The 12,479-nt window shown below is 48.2% G+C and overlaps 2 protein-coding genes across 9 annotated transcripts in view; one reads left to right on the forward strand and one right to left on the reverse strand.

Moving 5' to 3' along the window:
* Positions 1–12,479, forward strand: part of Ten-m (teneurin transmembrane protein Ten-m) — a 341,617-nt gene that overhangs the window by 85,493 nt on the left and 243,645 nt on the right. The window lies entirely within an intron of this gene.
* Positions 3,370–5,188, reverse strand: LOC124221607 (sialin-like). The gene is made up of 6 exons (XM_046631789.1): positions 5,185–5,188; positions 4,828–5,113; positions 4,181–4,772; positions 3,985–4,117; positions 3,639–3,880; positions 3,370–3,549 (listed from the first exon to the last, which is right to left on the reverse strand). The coding sequence occupies exons 1-6, from the start codon at positions 5,186–5,188 to the stop codon at positions 3,370–3,372; spliced, it is 1,437 nt and encodes a 478-aa protein (XP_046487745.1).

A 12,479-nucleotide genomic window follows, 5' to 3' on the forward strand; every position in this document is an offset into this window, starting at 1 on the left:
CACGTTAAATTATGCATGCACAATATGCCGACGACGGGCGAGTACGTCGAGTTGGAAATAGGGGTGGGTGGTTGGGCGGGTTAGGAGAAAGGGGGGAAGCGGTACTGGAATAAGCGGTGACGAGGGGGAGGGCAAACCGGGGCTGCGAAGGGGGTGCGTTTATCCCGCGTGCCCGCGTAATTGAAACAACAATAAAGTGTGAGCGAACAACAATGAACGTGCGTAATAACCCAGAGCTCTTTGCCGAAGCGTTGACGCCACCCTCAAGCCGGATCCGGGGGGTGGGAGGTGGGTGTTAGTGTTACTGCACGTTGACGAAAATCCGGTGGAGGAAAAGCTCAACAAAGAGCAGCGGGACGTCTGAGTCGCGAAGCTGAGCAACGCTCCCGCTGTCCCCGCGGGGTGAAAGATGAGGAGGCGTGAAAATATTATTAACTTGAAGCCTTTTTCCACCTTGGTGAATTTCTCGACTCTCCCGCAATTACCCAACGATGACTTCACGCCGTGCAGAACGAGGAGTTAGGGAAGGGAATAGTTACTGGCTCTCCGAGAGGTGAACCGGACCCTTGATTTCCGAAGGGGATTACTCGCGCTACCAGACCCGGCTTACTTCCGCACCACGACACAAATGCGCGGATGTGCGTGCACGCAAGTGTATTACGGCATGACGATCCGCGTGCATTTATAAAATATTATATCGCACAATGATAACTAATCGCTGCAGGAAGAGTTCGCGCCGCATATTGCAACGTTCACAAAGGGGATGCGCGCCGGCCTTTTTCTTACCGCAATGAGCCAGTCAATCGAAGCGCACTTGTACACAATATTTTCACCAAGGGATGGTGGGGAGTCCGTTGGTTCGAGCCGGTTGTTTCTGCCCGGCCAACACGTGGATGGCCGAACAAGAGCTGCACCGTCGTCGCTGTGGTAAAGTGTTTCGCGTCTGCACGCGGGGTACTCGCTCGATCGCTCAGGGGTATTTTGCACACCCGTGCAGCGTGGCGGAGGCGTAGAAAGGACGGGGAGAAAACTGGTATGAAACCCCGCGCCCCCGATACACGCCAGGAGGCAGCGAAAGGGTGCACGAGGGAGATAAAGTGACTCGAGGCAGCTGGCGTCGTTCACCTACGGCAGTCTGTATTCGTCCCACATAACCAGTGACCCATATTCCCTTGGGTAACTGTAAATCTGCGGGATTTCCATCCGTGTTTGCATTGTCGTATTTTCCGGACGTCGACCACCGTCAGTTCCGAGAAGTGGATGCGGAGCGGCGGCGTCAATTGCCGTGAAAAATATCAACTCACCCGGGAAACCCGGCTTTGGACACAATTATCGTTATCTAGTCGTAAACCGGAGGATTTCGTTTGTTTGCAACTTGCAATGACCGTTGCTTCCATGCCCGAGTACTTCGGTGGGGGCTTCCAAACGGTGCGTCCCTTCGGCCTGTGATCTGGTTGCAGCGCGTGGACGCCGGATGGCTTCAGTCCGTTTCAAACGCCGCGAAAATGCCTGGAATTGTTAATTTCGCTTCACCCTACCTTCTCTACGACTGCGGACACATTTTACGGGGGAGCGAGACACCCTGCAACGTGCAACCCTTGCGCTTTCAAGCCAGCTCACGACGCTCGTCTGCACGTGTATAACCGACTCGCACTCACCCTGGTCTCACCCTTTCTTATAGCTCGGTACCAACCAGCGGTACGAGACATTCGCGACCAAGCAGTGGCAGTACCACCGGCGGCACGAGTAGCGCCAGACCTCGGCGTTATTACCGACGATAAATCGCCACCTTTAATAAGAACGCCTGCGTGCCAGCCGTACAACCACGCCGTGCTTCGCTATGCCAGACCGTCAGAGAGGAGGAAGAACGAGGGTGAGAAACAGAGACAGAGAGAGAGAGAGAGAGAGAGAGAGAGAGAGAGAGAGAGAGAGAGAGAAAGGAAATTGAAAGCAGTCGACCTTTCGCCGATTCATTTATGCAAGAGAACAGTCCATTGATTTTTCTTGTTCTATATTGTTATCGCATTCTCGCGACCTTAAGCTCCGCGCGTCATAGTATGAGAAAAAGCACAACGGATCAACAAGCTCGTCGACAGTTTTGACGAGTCGTGTGAACGGTTCAACCACCGATCACCTGACGCTCCTGCATCTGCAGCCTTGGTGACACCTTGGGGGCGCGCCACTTTCGAAGGGTGTGTTTTAATCTCGAATAGAAATTCAAATTCAAATTCCCGTTCTGAATGGAACTGAGATTAGTGGTGATGCATTATTCCATTATGTACCACGTCGCTGACACACATTTCTTCGCTAAGCTTTTTCCGATACCAGACACACCGGGTCGCGGGCCAGCTGCAGGTTTGTCATATGTGTGTTATAAAAAAGTATTAAACCGAAAAATTGAGGATAGGAAGGATCACAAGGTAGACGGAGAGCCACTAAGTGATCAGGCCTTGAAAACAATTCCCTTGCGATGTCTGACGGTGTTCTTTTCTTCTTTTTCTTCCTCTTCAGCTCCATACGAATTCCGTTCGGGGCCGCTCACCCCTGATTTCCATGATCAGAACAGCAGGTGCATTTCCCATGATGAAGCACCGTACCGCACACAAAAAGTCCTGGGAGTAAAGACTGACCAACAGGTTCGATAGCGTCGAGATTCAGGCATCTTCTATATAAGATTCTACCAGTCTTTGTCGAAACAATATACGAGACATCTGAAACCAGCCTATCGACTATGCTAGCTAAGTGGATCGTTTGGCATCTGATAATCTGGTTCAAATTAGACACACCTCGCGATCGAGGGGACAAGCTTTCATGGCTTCGCGGACTATAAATATAGAAACGACGAAAGAGAAAACGAAAAAACGATATCTTCACTTCAATCATGGCGTCACCGTAGATAAATAACGACATACCAAAGTATTTTTTAGCGGAGCTAGTAGCACCACACTGCGTGAAGCTCTACGGTATAATTGGGACGCGAGGAATTCTTCCGCCAGGTGGCACCTAATTGGTCCACCAAGAAGCCACGTGGGTGGCCCGGCGTTAATTATGCGTGAAGACTTTCTTCGTTTTTCCGGCGCGAGCGCAACGTTTGCGGATCGCTATACGTCAACAAGGAACGCAGTATTCGGTACATTGCTCACCGAAAGCGTAACAGTGGACAAGTGCAGGTGCACAGCTTATACGAACGTACGCATATGATTACAGGCGGCAGCACCTGTTCACGGTCTTCTCGAAATAATTGTGTCAAGGGAATTTTCATTTAGCAAAGAACTTTCGTTGTTCTTCTCCATTTCCCACATCTTGGTTAATCCTCAAAATGCATTCCAGTTTGCACTTGGTGAATTCAAGATGAATAAAGACTGTTAATTACTGACGGCGATTCTCACGATTTCTACTTTCAGACGCTACCTCTTGAGTGACAGCATTCTGTTCGACTTCATTCCAAGGCTGAATGTTACCGGATCCAAATATCGTAAATATCAGCCACGCTGATATCTGACAGATGATGACTATCCAGAAAATATTTCTCCAGGTACCGAAGGTGTGCTGAAAAGTAGTCGATTGGTGGGAACTTTTCGTCGTTAATATTGAATAAAGAATATTTTTTGTTTTTATCGTGATGACTTGCAGTAAACCTCGTTTTTGGTAAAGTGCCCTGTCAAGGCTGGGATAACGAACGCCGGAATAGTGCCAGGGGTGTTTGTGATGCCCATCAAAATACCTGCGAAGTTCGGGGACAAGTCGTTCTGGTTGCACAAGTGGCCGATGAATACTGTACCGGCTACGACGATATTTATGCAAAGAAGAATCGTTGTGGCCAACCTGTGACACCCGATGTAAGCGATGATTAATATGAGTACAGCGGTCGGGACGCAACCTAGCGTGGAGGAAAACGGAACGCTTCAGCGTCATCTTTAGACACACGGGTGAGAGGTTCAACCAAGTTGAAAATCACTCGAGACTTCGTCAAATGTTACTAACTTATAGTGACGGCAATTTTTCTCGCTACAGTCATCTTCCAAATACCACGCGTTCTTCCCCAGTCCAACAACTTTCCGAGACATGGATTGAGAATTGCGATGATCAGATACGGAAAGCAGGTTATCCCCGCGTTCTGAAACATTAAAGCAATTCTCACATGCGAGGGCCAAAAAAGCGAAAGGCAAGGTCGACTCACCGCTTTGATGTTGAACTTCAGTACATGATTCATATAGAGAGGCACCGTGGTCAGTAAAAAGTACCAGGAAAAATTGCCAAGAGTATTGGTTAGTATCAGGGCCCAGAACGGTACCGAAGTAAAAATGGCCTTCCATGGTACTCTGGGCTTGTTCTCAGAAAAGGGTTTGCGGTGAGCGTAGGTGCCGCAAATGTATTCCCGTTCTTCTTCAGTGATAAACTTTTGCGACTCGGGATTATCGGCGAAAAAGAGGATGAAAATAACACACCAGATCAAAGGCAGAGTTCCGTGGACGTAGAATACGGCCTCCCAGCCTGCGGCGCTCATGATTTGAGCGGTGGTCAGTATCGATATCACCGTACCGAGCGGCATGCCCGCGTATATGATCGCCGCCCACATGCCCTTCTCCTCGTAAACAACCCACTTGCCCATCAGCACGTTCATTACCGGTAAGTTCGAGGAGCTTACTAAACCGGTGAAGAAGCGAAGAGCGTAGAGCGCGTGGAGATGCGCTCGTGCCGTCAGCGGCAACAGAATCGTTGTAACAGCGTTGAAAAACACCGTGACGATCAACACCCACTTTGAGTTAAACCTGCGGGAAGTACCGAGCCACAATTACACGGCGATTGCTCGGTCTGTTCTCTCACCTATCGGCGCAGTATCCACTGGGAAACATGCCGAGCATGTATCCGGCGAAGTAGATGCTAACGACGAGTCCCTGCTCAACCGGTGTCCATTCGAACGGTCCTTGGATCGTGGAAACCTCGGTATGGTCATTTGTGAACTGTGGGCACTGTGGTGCTGTCTCACCCTCTTTGACGGGCTTGCGTTTCGTCATACCAATTATAGCCGTGGCAATGTTAACTTTTAGTCCGTAGATTATCATGTTCGCGACGCAGAGCATCATCGCGTACGCGGCTCGGACGTAACCCACTGCGCGGAGGGAAAAGTCGAGAGGTCAGTAATACAAGGATTTACGATTTTCGGTAAGATATTCGACTCACCCATTATCAGAGAGATAGAGAACTATGAAACGTCAGTGCTGTTAACACGCCCCGTCACTCGATCGTCTATTTTTCCATCAGTAGATCCTTCGTACGTTGAATAGTCACTCGATCTAGCGGTCGGTCCCAAAGCCTTCAATGGTACTTAGTGGTTTTCTACAAACGCACGCGCACACAACGCTCTTCTCAAGAAATGCGCACCGTGTCATCCATTTCGAGGTGATTAGAGGGCAGACGCGGACTAAGCCTGACAAATGGACCTGGCTGGACACGTTCAACTATACGTCTACACGTGGCGAAGTTGCCGTCTTCAGAAATGTTTGCCACCAGCTACATAGCTCGGCTTCAGCCCGTAGACCTAAGTTTTTGTACATAAATCGACGGCAAACTCCAGTTCCAGCTGGATTATGAATTATTACTATGGTATCAATTATTTCCAAGTATATATGTATAGGAGAGGACTTTGGCTTCTCAATAGATCGACTATATCTCTACCTAAGGAATTACTGCTACTGATCTTAGACGAGCGACCTGAACGTTATACAGTCGTTGATAATGTTAACCGATTACTATTTCACACGATTCAAAGTATATTTTGATCGTATCGAGGACTAAATTGTTCTTGGGCTATTCACCTCGATGACAAATGGAGGACTGACCATCCACACAGAGCGAACGTCCCGCTGTTGCTCCCGAAAAATCGGAAGATTGTGCTGACTAAGAAAAAATTTTGACCGAAGTTTTTTCATCGTTTCACTAACCTGTGGTCGTTGAATAACCCGCAGCAGTCAGCCATGCAACGACTCCGCCCCGGTCTTATCTAAAAGTTTTTAGGGACCAGATGGACCCTAGGATTGAGTCGTTTTATTTCCAGGCTGTAGACAACGGACGAAATAGGCAAGTGGGTATAGTCAGAAGTAAAAGCAGCACTTTTTAAAGGCCGTGAAAGGGTCACGTCGTTAGCACGCACTTAGGAACAACTCGACCCGGTCGGCCTACCATCAGAGCCTTTGTCTTCATTCACAGCTTGCTTTTTATGATAATTTTTATTCGTATTACCTGGTATAACACAAAGACCAGCGTAGCAACTGACGCCGGTCTATTATTCTAGTGCATTTCTGGCTTTCTTGCTTTTTCAAAATACGACGAAACAACCTCTGCGAAAAGAATACGCGGTCAGGAATGATGCTCCGAATCTTGAATGTACGCATGCATCACTTATATATACCTATATGCGAGATCTGTGACGTACACGTTACTCGACGATGGCATCCTCAGCTCCGATCCATATTTACTACAAATCGATGTGTCGCCACGCGCATCACGATTTCTCACCAATTTTCTGCACTTTTCATTCCATTATCACCACCATCATTGCTACGTCCCTGTACCTTCTTTTTCAATTTGCCACGCGATTTGGTTTAAATTTCGTTGATCCGAGTTGCTTGCCTGCACTCATAAAATATACACGAATACGTCATCCTTCCACGTCTTTCAGTGGAAATTGGGTTATTCGTTACTCCGATATCTGGACAAGGATACAATTGGGAGTGTCGAAAAGTTGGAAGATCATGGCTTCTCTCTATTCACCGATTACACGGATAGAAATTTCCTTTCTCTTCTGCCTTTTGAGCGTGCCGCAGATAGGTACGACAAACTTACGATGCCGGCAGAACGGATGACCGTTAGGTATATTCGAATACACGCCGAATATACGAAGCCCAGATAATAGCGTAGCGACGTGGCCCGGATTATCAAAAGAGTTGAGACAGCGTCTGGCAACCCTCTCGCGGGTTTCGGACTCGAAGGATATGATCCGCTTAATGTGTCCAAAGCTTAAGACTTACGAGTATAATGAATGATACGGGACTAAGCTCGACAGAGAAGCCCTGCCGAGTGACGGGTTACATGAATATTGATGTCACGGTTGATATTAATACGGTGACGTCTCGCGGTTGAACTGGTCCCGAACGCTTTGGTCTTCACCGCCTAACATCCCAGCGGTACGTCGCATCTCGAAAACTCAAACAATATCACTTCGTTGAAATATCAAACGTAATTGTCACCACACTGTCAGCTTCGTCGGGTCGAGGAGCAAGAGTCACGTGAATTGACGTAAAAAGCATTACCCGCGTACATTAAACATGCCTATACATTTTGATCAGCTGCGTATCTTGGCGCTCAAATATACCGCCGATAGGCGTCCTGTCAGATCCCTCATACCGGTTCCTCTTGACCGAGCAGGGATAATCGCTTTAGACCATAGAGTGCTCCTGATGCCCCAGGTTATACCTCGAGTCAGTCGACCGTGGAAACGGTGTGACACCGAAGCTCGGATCAACGATCAGAAGAGCGGAGTGCAGATAATTCCACGAAGCTTTTCTTTCGAGCTATTCAATCAAGGCAGAAATATTCTAACCTTCGTCCAGTAGGTGGAGAGCTAGGAGAGGATAGGATAGAAGTCGCGTTAGGTAAACAGGAAGATTGCTTTAGCCGACTCCGTGGCGTCTAATGCTTCGTCATGTCATCAGGTTGATCCTTGGTAACGAGCGAGTCACGGAACGGCTAACAAGACAAGCATCGTTTCCCGTAGGGTGAGGCGACGCTGCGCTGCTTTCAGAAGGGCACGTACAAGATGTGACGTCGACAAGTTGAAATCGCAAATGCGCGCTCACTTGTACATGCGGTTATTATACCTCCGCTGGCGACTAAGCCGTCTTCCTCGCGTTTCGCGACGACTTGTTTGCCTCTTTGCAACACTCGTCCTCTCTCTCTCTCTCTCTCTCTCTCTCTCTCTCTCTCTCTCTCTCTCTCTCTCTCTCTCGCTCTCTCATAATATCGTACACACACCCTTCTCCCCGAGTGCAGGGCAAAAAGCAGGCAAAGCGACTTTCACTCGGCCATCAATCACGCCCCTCGTTCTATACCGTTTTCCATCTTTATCTCTTTTTGCCTAGCTATACCTGGCACGTTTTTCCCAACCAGATTTCGCAGATAAATACATACAAAATTTGATAAAAATTTTCGACCCTCGAGACGCGCGGTACCCGCGTTAAGTCAGTTGTATTTCAGCCGTATTCGCGAGCTAAACGTGCAAAATACCCCAGTAAATATTCCCGCTTGTCCCCAGGGCGATTCAAAACTTGCTAAAGTAGCATCGCTAGCGTAGGAATACGAGATAGATACTCGGGTGAAATTATGTACCCGATAACTAAAAAGGGAGAATAAATTCCCTCTGAGATATAAAATTCGGTCGGATTTCTGCGGGGATGGAAAATAAAGAAGCTGTGACAATAACTAATGACCCGTCTCCAAGGCCAAGTAGCGAACTGGTACACTGCAGTTGGAAAATAACTGAGAGTACGTCGGAGTGTATAAATCGCAAAAGCGACTCACCACCCTCGCTTATTCTTAAAAGGGTTGATCTACGATCGGTGATGAGGAGAGACTAAGAGTCTAGACGGAATATGAAAGTTTTCGCAAATTTGTTGTTCACTGGCTGTGCTCTCGTTTTTGTTAATTTTCAGAAAAGCTTAAAAGCCAGCGCTGCTCCTTCGAATGTTAATGTGTTTCACGTGGCGTCGGTGCTACGAGCTTGAAACTCGCTGCGTCCAAACTTTGCGTAACGATTTCTCACGATCTCACGTTCGCAACCAACGTAATACATTTGCTTTTTTTCTATCCGTCTTTCATTACCATTCGTTTGAAAGCCGATTGCCTGAGCCGATTCCACTACACGTAAGCGCAGTACACGCTTAAATCCATGGATCGACTACTGAAACTGGAGAAGCTGCAGGATTTACGCAGATGAAACATGAGAACGTGCAGCTTGTGCCTAACTTGTGTCCAATCTGTAAGGCTACTTTAGTAACAATCATGCCGAGGTCAGCTGGATTTCCGAAAGCACACGGGCCTCCTCTCGCTCTCTCTCTCTCCCTCTGTTTATCTTTCGTCTCTCATTGAAATGGTAAATGCGCTTGTATATAGAAGCGCTGACAAAGAGGCATTAACAGTCAAATTCATACGTATAATTAATTACACCGCCACTCGACTCAGTGTATACGAAAGCGCGGTGACACCTGTGGAGCATGATTTTCTCCTATTGTCCTCTTCGTTAGCGACGGCATCTCAACGTAACGTAGGGGGCACGACGAAGGAGGTTGGATGGTCTCGACTAGCTCCGACCGGGCGTTTTCTGAGTGACGAGCGTGTGGATCGAGAGGCTTTTAACCCGTCGAGTATGCCTGAGTCGACGAGACACGCGCGGCATTCCGGCAAACGATCGATTCAAACGTAAAACCATAATCCTGAAGAATGGTGACCGACACGTCGCGTACCTCAAGAGCTTTCGAAGCCATTACACACACGAGACGCTGAAGGGACGAGGCCGCGTGCCTGCAGCGTCCGTTCTCATGCAGGGTGAATTTCCCCCCCAAAGAGGAATGAGACACTCCGTAATGATATACGGTAAGGGGTTTCCGGCAATTTTCAAACCATCAGTTCCGCGGCTGTACGGCTTATCGCCGGATCATGCAACGGCGAAAAGAAGTTTAATACTAGAGAGATCAGGGTCGCAACCGCACGCAGATTCCATACTCGACCCGCAACCGCCACTTAGAAGATTCCGAGCGATGCTGGAACCGCATCTGCACGCACACCCCGCGGACTTTTCAGTTCTCACACGGATCTTGAAATAACAACGAGGAGAATTGAAACGGGTGAAATATGAGAAAGCAATTACAGCGTACAACCCCGAAATGCGAAACACGTCGAAGACCTTAATCTCGTCACGCGATTTACGCTCGTAAGATTTTTGCGTCCCTCTAGAATACGGGCAACTTACCGATCATTAGCCTCGATCATCCGCACACATCAAAGGGCCAAGCGAGGCGTGTGATGTTCCAAGTAAATTGAAAGCTCCCCCAGCTAGTCTAGATTCGCATCGCGTATCGTATATTCCGCAAAAGCTCTACTTGCAGGGCAGCGAGGGTTTTCTACGCGGAATTTCAGCTTGGCTGCTGAGAAGGAAGAAAATACCAAACACCGCCGAAAAATTATAGGAAAGGTGAATTGAGGAGAAGCGGTAACCCGGAGACACACCTGGAAACAGGATCGGCTGCTAACGAGGCGTTGTCAGCCGACCAGAAGGGGGTGATTACGCGGTTGAAAGTTGGCCCGGAATCGCTGACACTGATATAATTAAAGGTGTTCCTCTCTCTATTTATCACAACTCAACAAGGCGTCCTTCGGCTTCTCAATTCGATCTTGCAGCCTCCAATTATCGCGGCGTCGTTCTCGCGGCTCGGCTTATTATACGGTCGCAAAATGAAATTACAAAGGTTCTCGAGAACAGTCAGGGATGCAACGCGGGTTGTTTCCATCGGGCGGTAGTCTGCCGTCGAATTCCTACGGTTATATACCTGCCTGCTCCCGCGTTATTGTGGTTGCACCTGAAAGCGTGTTTCGCGTGCATCGGCTAGGCAGCGATACCAGGGAGTGCATACATATTCAGAGCATTTTGACCCAGAGAGAAAACAATATCGCTTTATGAGCCTGCGGTGGGTTGTATATAGTCACATGACCCGCCTCCCACTTCCATCTATATTCCAGCTTTTACCCACGCGATAGCTGATCGCTATGAAACGCTCAGATGGTATCTAATAACATATTCCATAAAGTATGGTAATACACTATTAAATAACCGATGGCTTACCGATTTATACATAACTCATGATATCCCATATTCTTACTACCCGCAATGATTGTATCGAGTTAATGATACGCCCATTTCGCTTACCGCGAATAAACTCAAGTGAATTTTTGAAATAGCAATGATTCTTTTCGGAGGAATTTGTTTACGATCTACGGGGTCAGGAGAAACGACTCCTTAATAACGTAATTATCCCGACAATAATCTAATGCCGGTATCATTAGATGTGATCTGACGCGTACACAAATCCGTTAGAAAATATTCTAGTATTATGTTACCACTGTCTTCTTGACGTTCCGATACGCAAACGATACGCATCTATTCCCTGGAATATGTAAGTTGGTCAGCTCCCAGATTTATCACCGGTGTATCTTGAAAACGAATAAACCACAGCCAAACGTCTGGGATATATTATACAGTTTCATTTCCGATATATCTAAGTCGAAGCTAGCTTCAGCCGAGTGAGAAAAAAAAGTATATATTCAAATCAACAATGAAGTTCCGATCCCTGATCGTTAATTCTTGTGAAAACGTGTGGCGTGAGCACGTTCCTGTAAGATAACAAAAAGCGACGAGATAAAACAGGTGAAACTTTAACTTGGTCGATTTGAGAGAACAGAGCGGTGTAGCCACAATATCGAGGGTTCTTAATTTCTGTATACAGTATCATTTCGAATTTCCGAGTTATTTACTTGACGAAAGTTTAATAATCTGAGATCTTCGGTCCTCGGAGGGCTGGGGATCAAGAGGAGGGAGATTATCGGAGCCGGCAGAGCCGCGCGACTCGTTCGGTATTCACACCAAACTTCTTTCCAATCTGACTCATGAATCTTATCAAAGCCTCATTAAATCTTACCAATCAGATATGCGCCAGGCTCGAGCACAATAAGCGGTTTCGGGGCGGCCCGATGCTCGCGGGTATAAAATATACCATACATATACCGTTGCGGCAGATGCTGAACGCGAACAGTTACCGCACCTTGCCGCCGCACAGCCTCTTCTTCTGCCTCCCGGCTAGCTCCTCGTTATCTGCACCGAGTCTCGTGTGACTCCGACCGCGAGCCAACCTCACCCCGAAGCCCGTCTCGACTTATCTCCGCAAGTTCATCCCTGCCACGCGCGCATGATCCTTCAAGTTATTCACCCACCGTGCGGCCCGAACCGCCGGGAAAATGGTTGAAATAAAAAAAGTAATTCGTAAGGGTGTCAAACGCGGCACCGCGATCCGCAGGTGCGACTCGCTGGTTTGACTTTGCGGCGAATGCGAACCGAAACGTCGCAGCTGCGGCGAGAAATTTCGGGGATACTAATCCGGAGAATCTTCTCCGATTGACATTCGGGTTCTAATGGCGGTCCGACCGCGTCCCGATCAAAATACCTCTCAATAATCCTCATCCGAATCCCGAGGACCACTTTCGAACTTTAACCAGAGTGACCGGGGACCAAGAATTCGAGCGGCGGCCCGGTGGGCGAGAGATACCTGCAAGGCAGAGATTGGGTCCATTACGCGTTAATGCCCGTGTAACCAACGGGCCCAACAGCGGACCCGTTTGCGGAGCAGCTGTCACGACAGGTTCCCGGACCG

Source organism: Neodiprion pinetum, chromosome 6, assembly GCF_021155775.2.
Source record: "Neodiprion pinetum isolate iyNeoPine1 chromosome 6, iyNeoPine1.2, whole genome shotgun sequence".
Classification (NCBI taxonomy): Eukaryota; Metazoa; Arthropoda; class Insecta; order Hymenoptera; family Diprionidae; genus Neodiprion; species Neodiprion pinetum.